Below are 20264 nucleotides of genomic sequence, written 5' to 3'. Positions count from 1 at the left end.
AGATTATCGGAAAGTCATCATCTAGAGATCCTACAGTAAGCTAGCTAGAAATATAGGGGAAGTCATCATCCAAGGTCCTACAGTAAGCTAGCTAGGAGATTATAGGGTCCTACAGTAAAGCTAGCTATGAGATATAGGTCCTACAGTAAGCTAGCTAGGAGATATAGGGTCCTACAAGTTAAGCATAGCTAGGAGATAATAGGTTCTACAGTAAGGCTAGCTAGGAGATATAGGGTTCTACAGTAAGCTACTAGGAATTATAGGGGTCCACAGTAAGTCTGGCTAGAATATAGGTCCTACAGTAAGCTAGGCTAGAGATATAGGTTCTACAGTAAGCTGGCTAGAAGATATAGGGTCCTACAGTAAGCTGGCTAGGAGATATAGGTTCCTACAGTAAGGTAGCTAGAGATATAGGTCCTACAGAAGCTAGCTAGGAGATATAGGTTCTACAGTAAGCTAGCTAGAGATATAGGGTCCTACAGTAAGCTGACTAGGAATATAGGTCTACAGGTAAGCTGCTAGGAATATAGGGTTCTACAGTTAAGCTGGTAGAAGATATAGGGTCTACAGTAAGGTAGCTAGAGAGATAGGGTCCTACAGTAAGCTAGCTAGGAGATATAGGTCCTACAGTAAGGTGCTAGGAGATATAGGGTCCTACAGTAGAGCTAAACTATGAGAGTATAGGGTCCCTACAAGTAAGCTAAGCTAGGAGATATAGGGTCCACTACAGTAAGCTAGCTATGAGAATATAGGGTCCTACAGTAAGCTAGCTAGGAATATAGGGTCCTACCAGTAAGCTAGCTAGGAGATATAGGGTCCTTACAGTAAGCTAGCTAGGAGATAATAAGGTTCTACAGTAAGCTAGCTAGGAGATATAGGGTCCTACAGTAAGCTGGCTAGGAGATATAGGGTCTACAGTAAGCTAGCTAGAGATATAGGGTTCTACAGTAAGCTGGCTAGAAAGATATAGGGTCCTACAGTAAGCTGGCTAGGAGATATAGGGTCCCTACAGTAAGGTAGCTAGGAATATAGGGTCCTACAGTAAGCTAAGCTAGGAGATTATAGGGTTCTACAGTAAGCTAGCTAGGAGATATAGGGTCCTACAGTAAGCTGACTAGGAGATATAGGGTCCACAGTAAGCTAGCTAGGAGATATTAGGGTTCTACAGTAAGCTGGCTAGAAGATATAGGGTCCTACATAAGGTAGCTAGGAGATAATAGGGTCTACAGTAGCTGGCTAGGAGTATATAGGCTACAGTAAGGTACTAGGAGATAATGGGTCCTACAGTAAGCTAACTTATGAGAATATAGGGTCCTACAGTAAGCTAGCTAGGAGATATAGGTCCTACAGTAGCTCTAAGATATAGCACAGTAAGGCTGCTAGGAGATATAGGTCCTACAGGAAGCTGGCTAGGAGATATAGGGTCCTACAGTAAGCTGGCTAGGAGATATAGGGTCCTACAGTAAAAGCTGGAGGAGATTATAGGTTCTACAAGCCTAGAATAGCTAGGCGTAAGACGGAGATATAGTTACTGACAGAAGCTGGCTAGAGAATATAGGTCCTACGAGGTAAGCTGAGCATAGAATATGGTCCTACAGTAAGCTAGCTAGAGATATAGGGTCCTACAGAGCTAGCTAGGAGAATAAGTTCTACAGGGAGTGTATCCTTACAGTAACGTTGGACTAGGAGAATATGAGTCCTACAAGTAAGCTAGTAGAGATAGTAGGGTTCACAGTAAAGCTGGCTAGAAATTATGGGTCCTACAGTAAGGTAGCTAGGAGATATGGTCCTACAGTAAGAGCTGGGCTAGGAAATAGGTCCCTACAGTAAGTAGCTAGAGATATGGTCCTACAGTAAAGCTGGAAAGCTAGGAGATATGGCTACAGTAAGTCGTCTAGGAGATATAGCGGTCCTACAGTAAGCTGGCTAGGAGATATAGGTCCTACAGTAAGGCTGGCTAGGAGATATAGGCTACTACTGGGGAAAGTTTTACTAATGGCAGATTATGGCTTCAGTAGCTCTAAGAGGTATAGGGTCTACAGTAAAGGCTACTAGAATTAAGTCCGACAGTAAGGCAGCTAGGAGAATATAGGGTCCTACAGTAAAGCTGCTAGGAATACTAAGTGGTCCTACAAGGAAGCTGGCTAGAGATATAGGTCCTACAGTAAGCTGCTAGGAATTATAGGAGTCTACAGAAGCTGGCTAGGAGATATAGGTACGAAGCTACTAGAGTTAAGTTACCAGTAAAAGCAGCTAGACGATTATAGGATCCTTACAGATAACTGGCTAGGATATAGGCTCAGGGTAGGGGGGGGAGGCTAGGGGAGAATAGGACGGGGAGGTAGGGGGGTAGGGGAGGTTGGCGGGGGGGGCACGAGTAAGGGCGGTGGCTAGGGGGGGGGGGGGGAGGTGCGCCAGGGGGGGGGGGGGGTAAGGGGGTGGGGGGGGGGGAAGCTGGGAGGGGGGTTGGGGGGGGGGGGGGGTCAGTAGTGGGCGAGTATAGGGTCCTACAGTGAAGGCTGTAGGAAGATTAATTAGGGTCCTTACAGTAGACAGGCTAGGAGAATAAGGTCCTACCAGGTAAGCTGGCTAGGAGATATAGGGTCCTACAGTAAAGCTGCTAGGAATACAGGGTCCTACAGAAGCTGGCTAGGAGATATAGGGTCCTACCAGTAAAGCTGGCTAGAGATATAAGGGTCCACTAGGCTGATGTCAGAAGCTGGCTGGAGATATAGGGTCTACAGGTACGAGGAGTAGTAGGTCTCAAGTGGGGAGGATATAGGTCCTACAGTAAGCTGGCTAGGAGATATAAGGTTCTACAGTAAACTGCGCTAGGAGATATAGGGTTCCTACAGTAATTGGCTAGGAAGATTATAGGTCCTACAGTAACTGCTGGAATATTAGGGTCCTACAGTAAGCTGCTAGGAATATAGGTCCCTACAGTAAGCTAGCTAGAATTATAGCGTCCTACAGTAAGCTGGCTAGAATATTAGGGCCTACAGTAAGCTGGCTAGGAGATGATAGGTTTCTACATAAGCTGGCTAGGAAATTTAGGTCCTTAACGTAAGAGCTAGCTAGGAGATATAGAGGTCCTACAGTTAAAGCGTAGCTAGGATATAGGTTCTAACAGTAAGCTGCTAGGAGATAATAGGGTCCTACAGAAGTAAACTATGAGATGAATAGGTCCTAGACAGTAAGCTAATGCTAAGGAAATAGGTTCTACGTAAGCTGGCTAGGAATATAGGTCCTACAGTAAAGCTGCTAGGAGATTAGGTCCTACAGTAAAGGCTGGTTATTTCCATATGTTTTTTACATGTATTTATTATAACCTTAATTTAACTAATTATTAACGTATAAAATTATTTATTACAATGCCCTCCCAAATGCAAAAGCCTCCTGCGGGATGTGCTGGGATTAAAAATAAAAAATAAAACTACATAAAATATATAGCCAAAACACACATCACGCACAAGAGAGACAACAACCACTTACATAAAGAGAGACCTAAGACAACAACAGCATGGCAGCAAAACACATGACAACAACTATGGTAGACAACACAACCAGACACACAGCATAGTAGCAACACACAACATGACAACAACAGCATGGCAGCAACCACATTGACAAAACAAACATGGTAGCAAACACAACATTGACACAACACAGCATGGTAGCAAACACAACAGTGACAAACCACAGCATGCAGCAACACATGACAACAACATGTGTAGCAACACAACATGACAACACAGCATGTAGCAACACAACAGGACAACACAGCATGCAGCAACACAACATGCAACACAGCATGTAGCAACACAACATGACAACACAGCATGGAGCAACACAACATGACAACACAGCATGCAGCAACACATGACAAAACAACATGTAGCAACACAACATGTAGTTGCACTACTGAACGCCATAGGCTCTGGTCAAAAGTGGCATTATTTATAGTGAGTAGCGGGCCATAGGCTCATGCGTCAAAAATAGGCCACTATAAGGAATAGGTGCCATTAGGGAATGACCTCACTTATCTCTCTCCCTCCCGCTCTCCCTCTTTTCTGGATTAAATTATAATATTGTTTTTTAAACATCCATTACTCCCGTTCAGCCTTGCTAGACCAACGCGGCCGACAGACGTGTAAAGTATTAATCTTATGTTAAGGACTCACTAAACAATCTGCCTGTCAAAGCAATCAAGCACAAACAAACTGTGAGATCCATAGTTGATCCTCTCTTTGCTATATTATACTCTGAATAAACTGTAGTAGTATATCACATACGTTATCCTTCTCAGGTCTGTTTAAGAAACCAGTAGCCAGCAGCATGAGCTCCAGACAGAAGCAATATTGAAGTTGTTAGAAGTCTGTCCTTCTGTCTGTCTTCCGTGTCTGTCTCTGTCGCGTCGCTGTGTCCTGTGTGTCGTGTGTGTGTGTCCGTGTGTGTGTGTGGTTGTCGCGTGTGTGTGTCCACGCGTGTGTGTGCCGTTGTGTCCGCGTGTGTGTGTCCGTGTGTTGTGTGGTGTGTGTGTGTGTGGTTGTGGTTGGTGTGTGTCCGTGTGTGTGTGTCCCGTGTGTGTGTGTCCGCGTGTGTGCGTGTTGTGTGTTCCGTGTGTGTGTGTGAGTCCGCGTGTGTGTGTGTGTGGTCCGTGTGGTTGTGTGTGTGGTCCGCGTGTGGTGTGTTTCCGCGTGGTGTGTGTCCGTGTGTGTGTGTGTGTGTCCGTGTGTGTGTGTGTGTGTGTGTGTGTGTGTGTGTCCGTGTGTGTGTGTGTCTGTCTGTACCTTGAAAGAAGGTCATCGTTGATCCGTCTCTCACAGGCTCATACTCAATCTTAGTCTGCTTGGCCAGAGGTCGTCAGCCGAGTCGATGGGGGAGTCCATCCTCTCCACGGTGAGGAAGGCAGCCAGGTTTGGCCGTGTAAGACGAGATGATGCATGAGGGTGAAAGGAACCACCAGATGCCTCCTACATCCTCGTAGACAGGGCTTTAGGCATCAGCTCAGATCCTGTTGTATGAAAACGATAACACAGACAGTTAGAGGAGTCCATTCCTATTTATAGGAGTCTCATGACGACGACAACAATTTGTCTGAAAACCCCCAAAAATATGTGCTCTCTCGGGTAATAATGAGTTCATATGGTTATTTTTGGTTTGCCAGGCTTGTAAACATAACCAAAAAAACATTTAACAATTTGTCTGATACCAGTTATCTCAGAAAATGTCATATTGAAAGAAAAAAAAAACGACTTGCTTATATTACTCTCGCTAATTTTCCCATCCATATGAACAATCTTGCTTTTCATTCTTTTGCAGTACCAGAGACGGGAGACATGTGGTATGAGGATAGTGTGAGGGCACATTCTTGAATCCTTAATCTTGTTCCTGACAGCTGTACCTTGCTGCATTAGTGGGCTAAAAGAGAGACACAAACAGCTGTACCTTGCTGCATTAGTGGGCTAAAAGAGAGACACAGACAGCTGTAACCTTGGCTGCATTAGTGGGCTAAACAAGAACACATACAGCTGATATCTCTCTTTTTTGTTGTAAAGTGGTGTTGGTTCCTTCTACATTCTGTTGTAAAGTGGTGTTGGTCCTCTCTGGTTCAGGGAAGAGAGTCCTGGCAGATAACCATCATGAGGTCTTTAGGTCTCTGTTATAAATACTGGTACACACCCCAACCAGGGAATACAAAAGTGCGTCCCAAATGACACCATATTCCCTACATGGTGCACTACTTTTGACCAAGGCCCAAAGTGATGTCATTTGGGACGCACTCAGAATAATTGCAGCAATACACATTAATTTCCACCCGCATTTAAATCCATTTCCCTTTGGAGACTGTGGTAAGTCTAATAGCACTTATACGATGTCCTTCACAGCACATTGTCACCCCAGTGTATATAAAAGCGGCACAAATCACACTCCCAACATTTTAAAAGTGAAATATGCAGAAACCGCTCTGCCATTTCCTGTTTTGCAAAAATTCAGAAAGTTCTACTAATTTGAGTTCGTCACAAAACAAGAATTAAGGGAGAACCATTATACCATCTAAACCACTGTGAAATATATTTCCAATAATCCAATGAAATATATTTCCAAATTTTTCCACCAGGCTGCCAGTCATAATGGGAACCAACCTAGGCTATTGTAGATAGCTAGCAATATGGTGGTATTCAAGCTGAGGTTAACCAATAAATACAAACAGATATCACATTAGCTAACATTAGGTTGCTTGTCCAGCAGCTAGCCTCAGTAGCTAGCTAACACCAGTCAGCTGAAAGCTAGCTACCTAGCTAATCAAAACAAAACCATATTCATTGGCTAGCTAGCTACCTTTCTTTGCCTGTTTGTTAGCTAGCTAGCCAATGAATATGGTTTTGTTTTGATTAGCTAGGTAGCTAGCTTGCTAACTAGCTAACGTAACGTTATATCAGTCAGATGAGAGCTAACGCTGGCTAGGTAGCTAACCAACAAGGAAGGAAAGCTATATATATTTAGCCAAGCAAGGTTTTTCATATGGCTGAAGTCATCATGTGTAAACTGATGACCTAGACACTTGCGTGTAATCAATGCACAAACAAACATGCACAAATAAGACCGCAAAAGTCCTTGGCTGTTATGATAGCTAGTTAATGTTATCTAGGTAACGTTAGCCTAACGGAAGGCTGCAACGTTAGCTAACGAGTATGACCAGTTCATACCACAATATATCATACATTCTTCGACAAAACATAGATAGCTAGCTAAATTAGTTCAAAGCAGGATAAAAGCCAACGCCAAACTTTGGGAAACTGTCACACTGCTAGCTAGCTACTTTACAATGCATGCAATGTGCATTGGAAAACTAGCTAGGTAGGCTACGCCATAGACCTATGCTGCAGTAAGACAAGGTAGACAGATTTCAGACAGGACAAACACTGCAGTTAGCTATGCTACATTTTCCTCAACTACGAACAACAAAGACATTCCGAAAGTATTTACACCCCATGACTTATTCCACAGTCTGAATTCTAAATATATGTTTTCTCACCCATCTACACACAATAACCCATAATGACACCTTAGGCAGCGATTACAGCCTTGAGTCTTCTTGGGTATGACGCTACAAGCTTGGCACACCTGTACTTGGGGAGTTTCTCACATTCTTCTCTGCAGATCCTCTCGAGCTCTGTTAGGTTGATTGGGGAGCATTGCTGCACAGCTATTTTCAGGTCTCTCCAGAGATGTTCAATCAGGTTTAAGTCCAGGCTCTGGCTGGGCCACTCAAGGACATTCGGAGACTTTTCACGAAGCTAGTCCTGCGTTATCTTGGCTGTGTGCTTAGCGTCGTTGACCTGGAGAAGATCCTGAGAGCTATGGAGCAGGTTTTCATCAAGGAGCTTGCTGTACTTTGCTCCATTCATCTTTGCCTCAACCCTGACTAGTCTCCCAGTCCCTGCCGCTGAAAAACATCCCCCATCATGATTCTGCCACCACCATGCTTCACCGTAGGGATGGTGCAGGTTTCCTCCAGACGTGATGTTTGGCATTCCGGCCAAAGAGTTCAATCTTAGTTTCATCAGACCAATGAATCTTGTTTCTCATGGTCGGAGAGTCTTTAGGTGCCTTTTGGCAAACTCCAAGCGGGCTGTCATGTGCCTTTTACTGAGGAGTGGCTACCGTCTGTTCACTCTACCATAAAGGCCTGATTGGTGGAATGTTGCAGAGATGGTTGTCCTTCTGGAAGGTTCTCCCATCTCTCTCTAGAGCTCTGTCAGAGTGACCATCGAGTTATTGGTCACCTCCCTGACCAAGGCCCTTCTCCCCCAATTGCTCAGTTTGGCCGGGCGACCAGCTCTAGGAAGAGTCTTGGTGGATCCAAACTTATTCCATTTAAGAATGATGGAGGCCACTGTGTTCTTGGCGAACTTCAATGCTGCAGAAATGTTTTGGAACCCTTCCCCAGATCTGTGCCTCGACACAATCCTGTCTCTGAGCTCTACAGACAATTCCTTCGACCTCACGGCTTGGTTTTTGCTCTGAAATACACTGTCAACTGTGGGACCTTAAATAGACAGGTGTGTGCCTTTCCAATCATGTCCAATCAATTGAATTTACCACAGGTGGACTCCAAGTTGCAGAAACATCTCAAGGATGATCAATGGAAYCAGGATGCACCTGAGCTCAATTCCGAGTCTCATAGCAAAGGGTCTGAATACTTATGTAAATATGGTATTTCTGTTTTAATATTTTTATAGATTTGTGAACATTTCTAAAAACCTGTTTTCGCTTTGTCATTATGGGGTATTGTGTGTAGATTGCTGAGGATCTTTTCTTTATTTAATCCATTTTAGAATAAGGCTGTAACGTAACAAAATGTGGAAAAAGTCAAGGGGTCTGAATACTTTCTGAAAGCACTGTACATTATTTTATTAGCAGGACACTAAAGTAAAGTAATGCAAAGTCCATTATTCCTATGAAGAGAATGAATTAGGCTGTTTGAGAAAGTTTGAATCCTAAGCAACATGCCTACACATTGTTTGAAGTACAATAGACCAACATAGCTACAGTAGTAGGTCAAAGCTGTGTGCTGGAGAACCTTGGTAGAACATGGGTGAAGTACGTGTGTAACGGATGTTAAATGGCTAGCTAGTTAGCGGTGGTGCGCGCTAATAGCGTTTCAATCGGTTACGTCACTCGCTTTGAGACCTTGAAGTAGTGGTTCCCCTTGCTCTGCAAGGGCCGCGGCCTTTGTGGAGCGATGGGTAACGGTGCTTCGTGGGTGTCAGTTGTTGATGTGTGCAGAAGGTCCCTGGTTCGCGCCCGGGTATGGGCGAGGGGACGGACGTAATGCTAAACTGTTACACGTGCTCATGTGAATTTTCTTTATTTTTTGGCTTCAGACCAATGCCTACTACTCAATTAATATGTAGTAAAAAAAAAATGTGTTTGTTTACATTTTCTTTGTTTACAAATGTTGGAGTAAAACAAGCTTATATTTTAGGTTGTGATGGGTTACGACAGTTCATGAGTTCACGAGTTCACGACTAAGCTCATGAGGCATTTCTAAGTTATATTATTCAAGGATCAATCAGTACATATCACTAATTATAAGTCCAAAAATGGATGTAGCAACTGCTGAATGCCCTTTTAAGAACGGGAAGCATAGAAATAGCACATATAGAACATATCTACCGCTTCTTAGACTTGCTTTAATAAGAATGACAGATCTACATTCCTACGTGAATTTGGAATTTGGTCGGATCACCCAAAAAGTGACATATTTCAGCTTTAAGAGCCCGTCCGTTACCTGATAATGACAACGAGAGCACAGCTGACTCAGAGCCAGGTCAGAAGCACAGGGTTCACTCTAAACCCTAACCCCTACACTCTTACACCCTACGCCCTACACCCTAAACCCTAACCTCTACCCATCTGACTCAGAGGTTGGCCAGAAGCACATACAGGTAATTGCCAAAATAAAGGAAACACCAACATAAAGGGCGTTGGGCCACTTCGAACCGCCAGTACAGCTTCAATGCACCTTGGCATAGATTCTACAAGTGTCTGGAACTCTAGTGGAGGGATGTGACACCATTCTTCCCCAAAGAAATTCCATCATTTGATGTTTTGTTGACGGTGGTGAAAAACTTGCACCGCTCCAGAATCTCCCGTAAGCGTTAAATTGGGCTGAAAATGGCGCTGAGATCCCAAACGCAGCAGCTGTCAGCTCAAAGGAAAAGGAGAGAATGAGTAAGGATCAGAGCAACGCTTCAGAAAGCGTCACAGAGTCACAGGAACAGTGCTGAGGGAAAACATATAGCACCACGATGGTGGAAGTTCCCCACCGGGTCTGTCTGTAGGAACGGACATCACCTCATCCATATGGACTGACCTGAGAACAACCAACACTTTCGCAGCAGAAGATTCTAGTGTCTTCATCTCTCCGACACCGCGGTTGCCATAACCACCAACACCCAAGGTAATCCAGGATGTATCTGCTCTACATCCACAACAAGGTCTGGATTTATAAATCAGAGCAACAAGAACAAAAGTTTGAATATTTTACTCACGTACAGACAAGTTTGATTACACGACAGTGACTGAGACGGCCGTGTCATATGGTTCACATCGTTTTCATGCTCATCAAACCATTCAGTGACCACTTGTACCCTTTGGCTGGGGGCATTGTAATGCTTTAAAAATATATATATATTTAACTTTATTTTAAATAAGCAAGTCAGTTAAGAACAAATTCTTATTTACAGTGACGGCCTACCCCAGCCAAACCCAGACAACGCTGGGCCAATTGTTCGCCACCCTATGGGACTCCCAATCACGGCCGAATGTGATACAGCCTGGATTCAAACCAGGGACTGTAGTGACGCCTCTTGCACTGAGACGCAGTGCCTTAGACCGCAGCGCCACTCGGGAGCCCTGGTTGAAGGTGATCACTCAGAATGGCTGTGTATTTATTGGCATTTACTCTGCCCTCTAAGGGGGACCCAAACCCCACCAGGAAAATGCACCCCACACCAGAACAGAACCGCCAGAACCCTCATTTAGTCAAGTGTTGCTTTTATTTTGGCAGTAAACCTGTACATCCAGATGTCAGGAGACAGTGTTCACCCTAATCCCTGACCCCTGACCCCTAACCCCTTACCTGGCGATGACAAACAGGACACAACTGACTCCGAGGCAGGCCAGTAGTACATACATCCAGATGTCAGGAGACAGTGTTCACCCTAACCCGTGACCCCTGACCCCTTACCTGGCGATGACAAACAGGACACAGCTGACTCCGAGGCAGGCCAGTAGTACATACATCCAGATGTCAGGAGACAGGGGGTTGAGGAAGGAGAACACTCCGGGGTTGGTGCCGTTGGGTTTGTGGTACAGGATACTGATGCCCAGAGTCATGAAGGGCTTAGAGAAGTCTATCACCTTCTCTCTCACATAGGTGATGGTCAGAGGAGCCACAGCCAGGTCTGCTACCTGTCATAGACAGAGCAGGTTAATACAGAAATTACATCAGGGCTAATCAGAGTGACCCCAGCCAGGTCTGCTACCTGTCATAGACAGAGCAGGTTCTATAGGAATTGCATCAGGCCTGGCCGACCCTGTTCCTGGAACAGCTACCCTCCTGTTGGTTTTAACCTACAGGAGGGTATCTCTCCGGGAACAGGGTTGGAGTTAAAACCTACAGGAGGGTCTCTCTCCAGGAACAGGGTAGGAGTTAAAACCTACAGGAGGGTCTCTCTCCAGGAACAGGGTAGGAGTTAAAACCTACAGGAGGTTATCTCTCCAGGAACAGGGTTGGAGTTAAAACCTACAGGAGGGTATCTCTCCAGGAACAGGGTTGGTGTTAAAACCTACAGGAGGGTATCTCTCCGGGAACAGGGTTGGAGTTAAAACCTACAGCAGGGTATCTCTCCAGGAACAGGGTTGGAGTTAAAACCTACAGGAGGTTATCTCTCCAGGAACAGGATTGGGCAGCTCTGAACTACATCGACTAGTTATTGTATCTGCCACTAGTAGCATTACTATAAATGTTAATTGACCATATTCACAGTACAGTCCAGTGGGGGAACTCATCCACTCATGTGAGCCATACACCTGTACTGTACCTGTACTGTACCTGCACTGTACCTGTACTGTACCTGCACTGTACTGTAGTGTGACAGCAAGTGAGAGGCATCTACCGTAAATATACATTCCCTTGTCTCTTTCTTTTCCATAGAGTAAAACATTTCCTCGTTCTGTCTCTCTCCTGGTACAGGCAAGTGACTCACATGGTCTATGAGTTCCCGCACCATGCCGTTCCATTCTCCCTTATCGTTTTGAGCTCCATACTTCCCGTCAGATACCAGTTTAACCTCGTAGGCAAATCCCAGGATGTTGGACAGCTCCTTCAGTAGGTCCAGGCAGTAACCTTCAAACCGGTCGTTACCATAGAGAGGCTTGTCAGACTTCTTATACATGACGTAAGGGTTTTCCTGTGAGATGAGGTGATAGAGTCGTCAATTTCTCTGTATGAACGTACCCCATTAGTAGACTGTGTGGTTTCTTAGTTTGGATTGAGAAAAGATAGTAGATCTTCTTGAACCTGAAACCACAGTACATAAGGAGTTCCAACTACCCTCTCCAACTACCGGCTCCAACTACCCTCTCCAACTACCGGCTCCAACTACCCTCTCCAACTACCCTCTCCAACTACCCTCTCCAACTACCCCGCTCAACTACCCTTGCTCACAACTACCCGCTCCGCAACTACCCCTCTACACACCGTCCAACTACCCCTCCAACTACAACTACCCGGCTCCAACTACCCTCTCCAAACTACTCTACTCCAACTACCCTCTCCAACTACCCCTTCAACTACCCTCTCCAACTACCCCTCAATACTTCCAACACCGCTCCAACTACCAACCCTCTCCAATTAATCCCGCTCCCAACTACCATCACTCGCATACGTCTCCACTACCTCCAGACTACCCTGCCAAACCTACCCGCTCAACCAAACTATCACCTACCCGCTGCTCCACCACTCCCTCTCCAACTACCCGCTCCAACTACCCTCTCCACTACCCCTCCAACCAACCTCTCAACTACCCCTCCAACTACCCTCTCCAACTAAACCCCGCTCCAACTACCCGCTCAACTATACCCGCTTCCAAACTACCCCCCTACCTAACTACCCTCTCCAATCTTCCCTCCTCCAACTACCCGCTCCCAACTACCCGCTCCAACTACCCGCTCCAACTACCCGCTCCAACTCTCCCGCTCCAACTACCCCCGCTCCCAACTACCCCTTCATACTACTACCCGCTCCAACTACCCTCTCCAACTACCCGCTCCAACTACCCGCTCCTACTACCCGCTCCAACTACCCGCTACAACTACCCGCTACAACTACCCGCTCCAACTGACTTTGTGTATCTTACTACAATAGTTACTCTTACTATTGGATTAGACTATTTGGACTATTGGACTACTCCCTGTGACTATTTGAACTATTGGACTATTTCCTGTGGGCTGTTTGCACTATTGGTCTATCTCCTATTGCTAATTGGACAATTGGACTATTCCCTCTGGACTATCAAACTATCACCATATAACTACTAAGACTATTGGACTATTATATATGGATTACTGGACTATCAAACTATTAGTATATGACTATTGGACTATTTCATATGGATATTTGGAATGCTGGATTCATAGCTAATTTTCCCCAACATCGGCCACCCCCATCGGACACCCCCTAATTTCGGATAATCTCTAGCCCGTTAGAGGATTAAATCACCTCGAGCTACACATTTAAATGGACTAGAAAATAACGGTACGTTTTGCGACTAAAGACACCCATCTAGCTAGCTGACTACCGATTTTCATTGTAAATTATGTAAGTTAAGTTAGGTTAAGGTAAGGTAAATTAAGTTAAAGGTAAAGGTTAAATTTAAGGTAAACCCAGTGACTATTGGATTGCCCAGTGACTATTTGGACTATTGTAGTACCCAGTGACTATTTGGAATACCCAGTGACTATTTGGAATACCCAGTGACTATTTGGAATACCCAGTGACTATTTGGAATACCCAGTGACTATTTGGACTATTGAAAAAAAGAGAGAGATTGCACGCTTATTTTCAGGTCTCTCTCAAGATGTTCAAAGTCAGTTTAAGTTCCAGGCCTCTGGCTGGGCCACTCAAGGACAGTCGAGACTTTTTCACGAAGCTAGTCCTGCCGTTATCTTGGCTGTGTGTTAGCGTCGTTGACCTGGAGAAGATCCTGAGAGCTATGGAAGCAGGTTTTCATCAAGACTTGCTGTACTTTGCTCCATTCATCTTTGCCTCAACCTGACTAGTCTCCCGTCCTGCCGCTGAAAACATCCCCCATCATGAATCTGTCCCACCACCGAAATGCTTCACCGTAGGGATGGTGCAGGTTTCCTTCCAGACGTGATGTTTGGGCATTCCGGCCAAAGAGTTCTAATCTTAGTTTCATCCAGACCAATGAATCTTGTTTCTCATGGTCGGAGAGTCTTTAGGTGGCCTTTTGGCAAACTCCAAGCGGGGCTGTCAATGTGCCGCTTTTACTGAGGAGTGGCTACCGTCTGTTTCACTCTACCATAAAAGGCCCTGATTTGGTGGAAATGTTGGCATGAGATGGTTGTCCTTCTGGAAGGTTCTCCCAATCTCTCTCTAGAGCTCTGTCCAGAGTGACCATACGAAGTTATTGGTCACCTCCCTGACCAAGGCCCTCTCCCCCAATTGCTCAGTTTGGCCGGGCAGACCAGCTTCTAGGAGAGAGTCTTGGTGATCCAACTTATTCCATTTAAGAATGATGATGGCCACTGTGGTTCTTGGCGAACTTCAATGCTGGGCATGAAAATGTTTTTGGAACCCTTCCCCAGACTGTGCCTCGACACAACCTGTCTCTGAGTTCCTAACAGGACATTCCTTCGACCTCACGGCTTTGGGTTTTTGCTCTGAAATACACTGTCAACTGTGGGACCTTAAATAGACAGGGTTGTGGTGCCTTTCAATCATGTCCATCAAATTGAATTTTAACCACAGGTGGATCCACGTTGCAGAAACATCTCAAGGATGATCAATGGAAGCAAGGATGCACTGGAGCTCAATTCCGAGTCCTCAATAGCCAAAAGGGTTCTGAATACTTAATGTAAATATGGTATTTCTGTTTTAATATTTTTATAGATTTGTGAACATTTCTAAAAATCCTGTTTTCGCCTTGTCATTATGGGTATTGTGTGTAGAAATTGCTGAGGATCTTTTCTTTATTTAATCCATTTTAGAATAAGGCTGTAACGTAACAAAATGTGGAAAAAGTCAAGGGGTCTGAATACTTTCTGAAAGCACTGTACATTATTTATTAGCAAGGACACTAAAGTAAAGTAATGCAAAGTCCATTATTCCTATTGAAGAGAATGAATTAGGCTGTTTTGAGAAAGTTTGAATCTAAAGCAACATGGCCTACACATTGTTTGAAGTACAATAAGACCAACATAGCTAAGCAGTAGTAGTCAAAAGCTTGTGTGCGGAGAACCTTGGTAGAACATGGGTGAAGTACGTGTGTAACGGATGTTAAAATGGCTAGCTAGTTAGCGTGGTGCGCGCTAATAGCGTTTCAATCGGTTACGTCACTCCGCTTTGAAGACATTTGAAGTAGTGGTTCCCCTTGCTCTCAAAGGGCCGCGGCCTTGTGGAGAGATGGGTAAGCGTGCTTCGTGGGTGTCAGTTTTGATGTGTGCAGAAGGTCCCTGGTTTCGCCGACCGGGTTATGGCGAGGGGACGGACGTAATTGCTAAACGTGTTTACGTGCTCATGTGACATTTTCTTTATTTTTTTGGCTTTCAAGACCAATTGCCTACTACTCAATTAATATGTAGTAAAAAAAAAATGTGTTTTGTTACATTTTCTTTGGTTACAAAATGTTGGCGTAAAACAAGCTTATATTTTAGGTTGTGAATGGGTTACGACAGTTCAGATTGAGTCACGGGGGGGTAGTTCACGACTAAGCTCATGAGGCATTTCTAAGTTATATTATTCAAGGATCAAAAATCAGTACATATCACTAATTATAAGTCCAAAAATGGTGTACAACTGCTGAATGCCCTTTTAAAAGAACGGGAACATAAAAAATAGCACATATAGAACATATCTACCGCTTCCTTAGACTTGCTTTAGATAAGATGACAGATCTACAATTCCTACGTGAAATTTGGAATTTGGTCGATCACCCAAAAAGTGACATATTTTCAGCTTTAAGAGCCCGTCCGTTTACCTGATAATGACAACGAGAGCACAGCTGACTCATGAGCCAGGTCAGAAGCACAGGGTTCACTATCTAAACCCTAACCCCTAACAACTCTGTACACCCTATCGCCCCTACAACCCTAAACCCTAACCTCTACCATCGAATCAGAGTTGGCCAGAAGCACATAACAGGTAATTGCCAAAATAAAGGAAACACCAACATAAAGGGTGGGCCACCTTTCGAACCGCCAGTCGCTTCAATGCACCTTGGGCTAGATTTACAAGTGTCTTGGACTCTAGTGGAGGAATGTGACAAACCATTCTTCCCCAAAGAAATTCCATCCATTTGAATGTTTTGTTGACGGTGGTGACAAAAAACTTGCCCCGCTCGCAGAATCTCCCGTAAGCGTTTAAATGGGATGAAAATGGCGCTGAGAATCCCAAGCCGCAGCAGCTGGTCAGCATCAAAAGGACAAAGGAAGAGAAATGAGTAAGGAATCTATGAGCAACGCTTCAGAAGCGTCACAGAGTCACAGGAACAGTGCTGAGGGAAAACATATAGCACCACGATGGTGGAAAGTTCCCACACGGGTCTGTCTGTAGGAACGGACATTCACCTCATCCATATGACTGACCTGAAACAACCAACACTTTCGCAGGCAGAAGATTCTAGTGTCCTTCATAATCTCCGACACCGCGTTCGCCCCCCAATAACCACCCAACACCCAAGGTAATCCAGGACTGTATCTTGCTGCTACCATCCACAACAAGGTACTGGATTATAAATCAAGAGCAACCAAGAACAAAAGTTTGAATATTTTTACTCAACGTACAGACAAGTTTGATTAACACGACAGTGACTGAGACGGCCGTGTCATATGGTTCACATCGTTTTTCCATGCTCAAATCAACCATTCAGTGACCACTTGTACCCTTTGGCTGGGGGCATTGGTAATGCTTTAAAAATATATATATATTTAACTTTATTTTTAAATAAGCAAGTCAAAGTTAAGAAACAAATTCTTATTTACAGTGAACGGCCTAACCCCAGCCAAACCCAGACAACGCTGGGCCAATTTGGTCGCCACCCTTGGGACTCCCAATACACGGCCGAATGTGAATACAGGCCTGGATTCAAACCAAGGATCTGTAGTGACGCCTCTTGGCACTGAGAACGCAGTGCCTTAGACCCGCAGCGCTCACTGCGGGACCCCTGGTTGAAGGCTGATCACTCAGAATGGCTGTGTATTTATTGGCATACGTCGCCGCTCTAAGGGGGACCCAACCCCACAGGAAAAATGCACCCCCACACCGAACAGAACCGCCAGAACCCTCATGTTAGTCAATGTGTTGATTTTATTTGGCAGTAAACCTGTACATCCAGATGTCAGGACCAGTGTTCACGCCTAATCCCCTGACCCCTGACCCCCTAAACCTTAACCTGGCGAGACAAACAGGACACACTGAACTCCGAGGCAGGCCCCAGTTTAGTACATACATCCAGATGTCAGGAGAACAGTGTTTCACCCTAACCCGTGACCCTGACCCCTTACCTTGGCGATGACAAACAGGACACAGCTGACCTCCAGGCAGGCCAGTAGTACATACATCAGATGTCAGGAGACAGGGGGTTGAAGGAAAGGAGAAACACCCGGGGGTTTTGGTGCCGTTGGGTTTTGTGGTACAGGAATATACTGATGCCCAGAGTCATGAAAGGGCTTAGAGAAGTCTATCACTTCTCTCTCAACATAGGTGAATGTCAGGGAGCCACAGCCAGGTCTGCTACCTGTCATAGACAGAGGCAGGTTAATACATGAATTACATCAGGGCATCAGAGTGACCCACCCAGGTCTGCTAACCTGTCATAGGAAGAGCAGGTTCTATAAGATTGCAATCAGGCCTGGCCGACCCCTGTTCCTGGACAGCTACGCCTCCTGTTGGTTTTAACCTACAGGAGGGTATCTCTCCGGGGGAACAGGGTTTGGAGTTAAAACCTACAGGAGGGCCTCTCTCCAGGAACAAGGTAAGGAGTTAAAAACCTACTAGGAGGTTCCTCTCTCGCAGGAACAGGGTAGGAGTTAAAACCCGTACAGGAGGTAATCTCTCCAGGAACAGGGTTGGAGAAAACCTACAGGAGGGTATCTCTCAGGAACAGGGTTTGGTGTTAACCTACAAGTGAGGGTATCTTTCCGGGAACAGGGTTGGAGTTATAACCTACAGCAGGGTATCTCTCCAGGAACAGGGTTGAGTTAAACTACAGGAGGTTATCTTCCAGGAACAGGATTGGGCCAGCTCTGAACTAACATCGACTAGTTTATTGTATCTGCCACTAGTAGCATTCTATAAATGTTAATTGACATATTCACAGTAACAGTCCAAGTGGGGGAACTGCGCGAATCCAACTCATGTGAGCCATATCACCTGTAACTGTACCTGTACTGTACGCTGCACTGTACCTGTTACTGTACCTGCAACTGTACTGTAGTGTGACAGTACAAGTGGAGGCATCTACCGTAAATATACATTCCTTGCCTCTTTCTTCCATAGAGTAAAACATTTGCCTCGTTCTGTCTTCTCCTGGTACAGGCAAGTTGACTCCACATGGTCTATGAGTTCCCGCACCATGCCGTTCCATTCTCCTCTTATTCGTTTTGAGCTCCCATACTCGCCCGTCAGATACCAGTTTACCTCGTAGCAAATTCCCAGGATGTTTGGACAGCCTCTTCAGTAGGTTCAGGCAGTAACCTTCTCAAACATTCTAAACCGGTCGTACCAAATAGAGAGGCTTGTCAGACCTTCTTAATAACATGACGTAAGGGTTTTTCCTGTGAGATGAGTGATAGAGTCGTCAATATTCTCTGTATGAAACGTACCCCATAGTAGACCTGTGTGGTTTCTTTAGTTTGGATTGAGAAAAAGATAGTAGATCTTCTTGAACCTGAAACCACAAGTACATAAGGGATTCCAACTAAACCCTCATCCAACTACCGCTCCAACACCCTCTCCAACTAACCGGCTCCCAACCTACCCCTTCACAACTACCTCTCCAACTACCCTCTCCAACTACCGGCTCCAACTACCCTCTCCAACTAACTCCCAACTACCGCTCTCCAACTTCCCTCTCCAACTACCCTCTCACTACCCTCCCAACTACCCCGCTCAACTACCCTTCTCACAACTACCCGCTCCGCAACTACCCTCTCTAACACCCGTCCAACTACCCGCTCCAACTACAACTACCCGCTCCAAACTACCCTCTCCAAACTACTCTCTCCAACTACCTCTCCAACTACTCCCGCTTCAACTACCCTCTCCACTACCCCCTCTCCACACCGCTCCAACTCACCAACCCTCTCCAATTAATCCCGCTCCCAACAACCTCTTTCACTACTCCCGTCCAACTACCCTCTCCAACCCTACCCGCTCAACCAAACTCTTCAATACACCCTACCCCGCTAGCTCCCCACTTCCCTCTCCAACTACCACGCCCAACTACCCTCTCCACTACCCCTGCCAACCAACCTCTTCAACTACCCAGCTCCAACTACCCTCTCCACTAAACCCCGCTCCAACTACCCCCGCTCAACTATACCCGCTTCCAAACTACCCCCCTCCTAACTACCCTCTTCCAATCTTCCCTCCTCAACTACCCGCTCCCAACTACCCGCTCCAACTACCCGCTCCAACTACCCGCTCCAACTTCCCGCTCCAACTACCCCGCTCCCAACTACCCCTTCATACTACCCGCTCCAACTACCCGCTCCAACCTACCCGCTCACAACTACCCCGCTCCAAACTAACCCGCCTCCGCAACTACCCGCTCCAAAACCTACCCTCTCCAACTACCCGCTCCAACTACCCCGCTCCTACTACCCGCTCCAACTAACCGCTACAAACTACCCGCTACAACTACCCGGTCCAGACTTTGTGTATCTTACTACAATAGTTTACTCTTACATTGATTAACCTATTTGGACTTTGACTAATCCTGTGACTATTTTGACTATTGACTATTCCTGTGGCTTGTTTTGACTATTGGTCTATCTCCTATTCTATATTGGACAATTGGACATTCCGCTCTGACTATCAAAACTATCACCATATATACTAAGACTATTGGATATTATATATGGATTACTTGGATCTATCAAACCTATAGTAATATGACTATTGGCTATTTTCATATTGGATATTTGGATGCTGGATTCATAGCTATTTTCCCCCAACATCGGCCACCCCCATCGGACACCCCTAATTTCGGATAATCCTCTACCGTTAGAGGATTAAATCACCTCGAGCTACACATTTAAATGGACTAGAAAATAACGGTAGTTTTTGCGACTAAAGACAACCATCAGCTAGCTGACTTACCGATTTTCATTGTAATTATGTAAGTTAAGTTAGGTTAAGTAAGGTAAATTAAGTTAAAGGTAAGGTTAATTTAAGGTAAAACCCAGTGATATGGATTGCCCAGTGACTATTTGGGACTATTTAGTAC

The 20264-nt window shown here is 45.3% G+C and overlaps 1 protein-coding gene across 1 annotated transcript in view; it reads right to left on the bottom strand.

The window, feature by feature from the left end:
* LOC112071605 (glutamate receptor ionotropic, kainate 1) overlaps positions 1-20264 on the bottom strand; it is a 112355-nt gene that overhangs the window by 3873 nt on the left and 88218 nt on the right. The window contains 7 exon segments of the mRNA XM_024139042.2: positions 4794-4857; positions 4860-4919; positions 4921-4979; positions 4982-5014; positions 5405-5421; positions 10760-10983; positions 11781-11984. Of these exon segments, the coding sequence (XP_023994810.2) occupies positions 4794-4857; positions 4860-4919; positions 4921-4979; positions 4982-5014; positions 5405-5421; positions 10760-10983; positions 11781-11984 (661 nt within the window).

This window comes from Salvelinus sp. IW2-2015, unplaced genomic scaffold (genome assembly GCF_002910315.2).
Source record: "Salvelinus sp. IW2-2015 unplaced genomic scaffold, ASM291031v2 Un_scaffold1659, whole genome shotgun sequence".
Taxonomy (NCBI): Eukaryota; Metazoa; Chordata; class Actinopteri; order Salmoniformes; family Salmonidae; genus Salvelinus; species Salvelinus sp. IW2-2015.
This window is presented reverse-complemented; position numbering and strand designations above follow the sequence as displayed.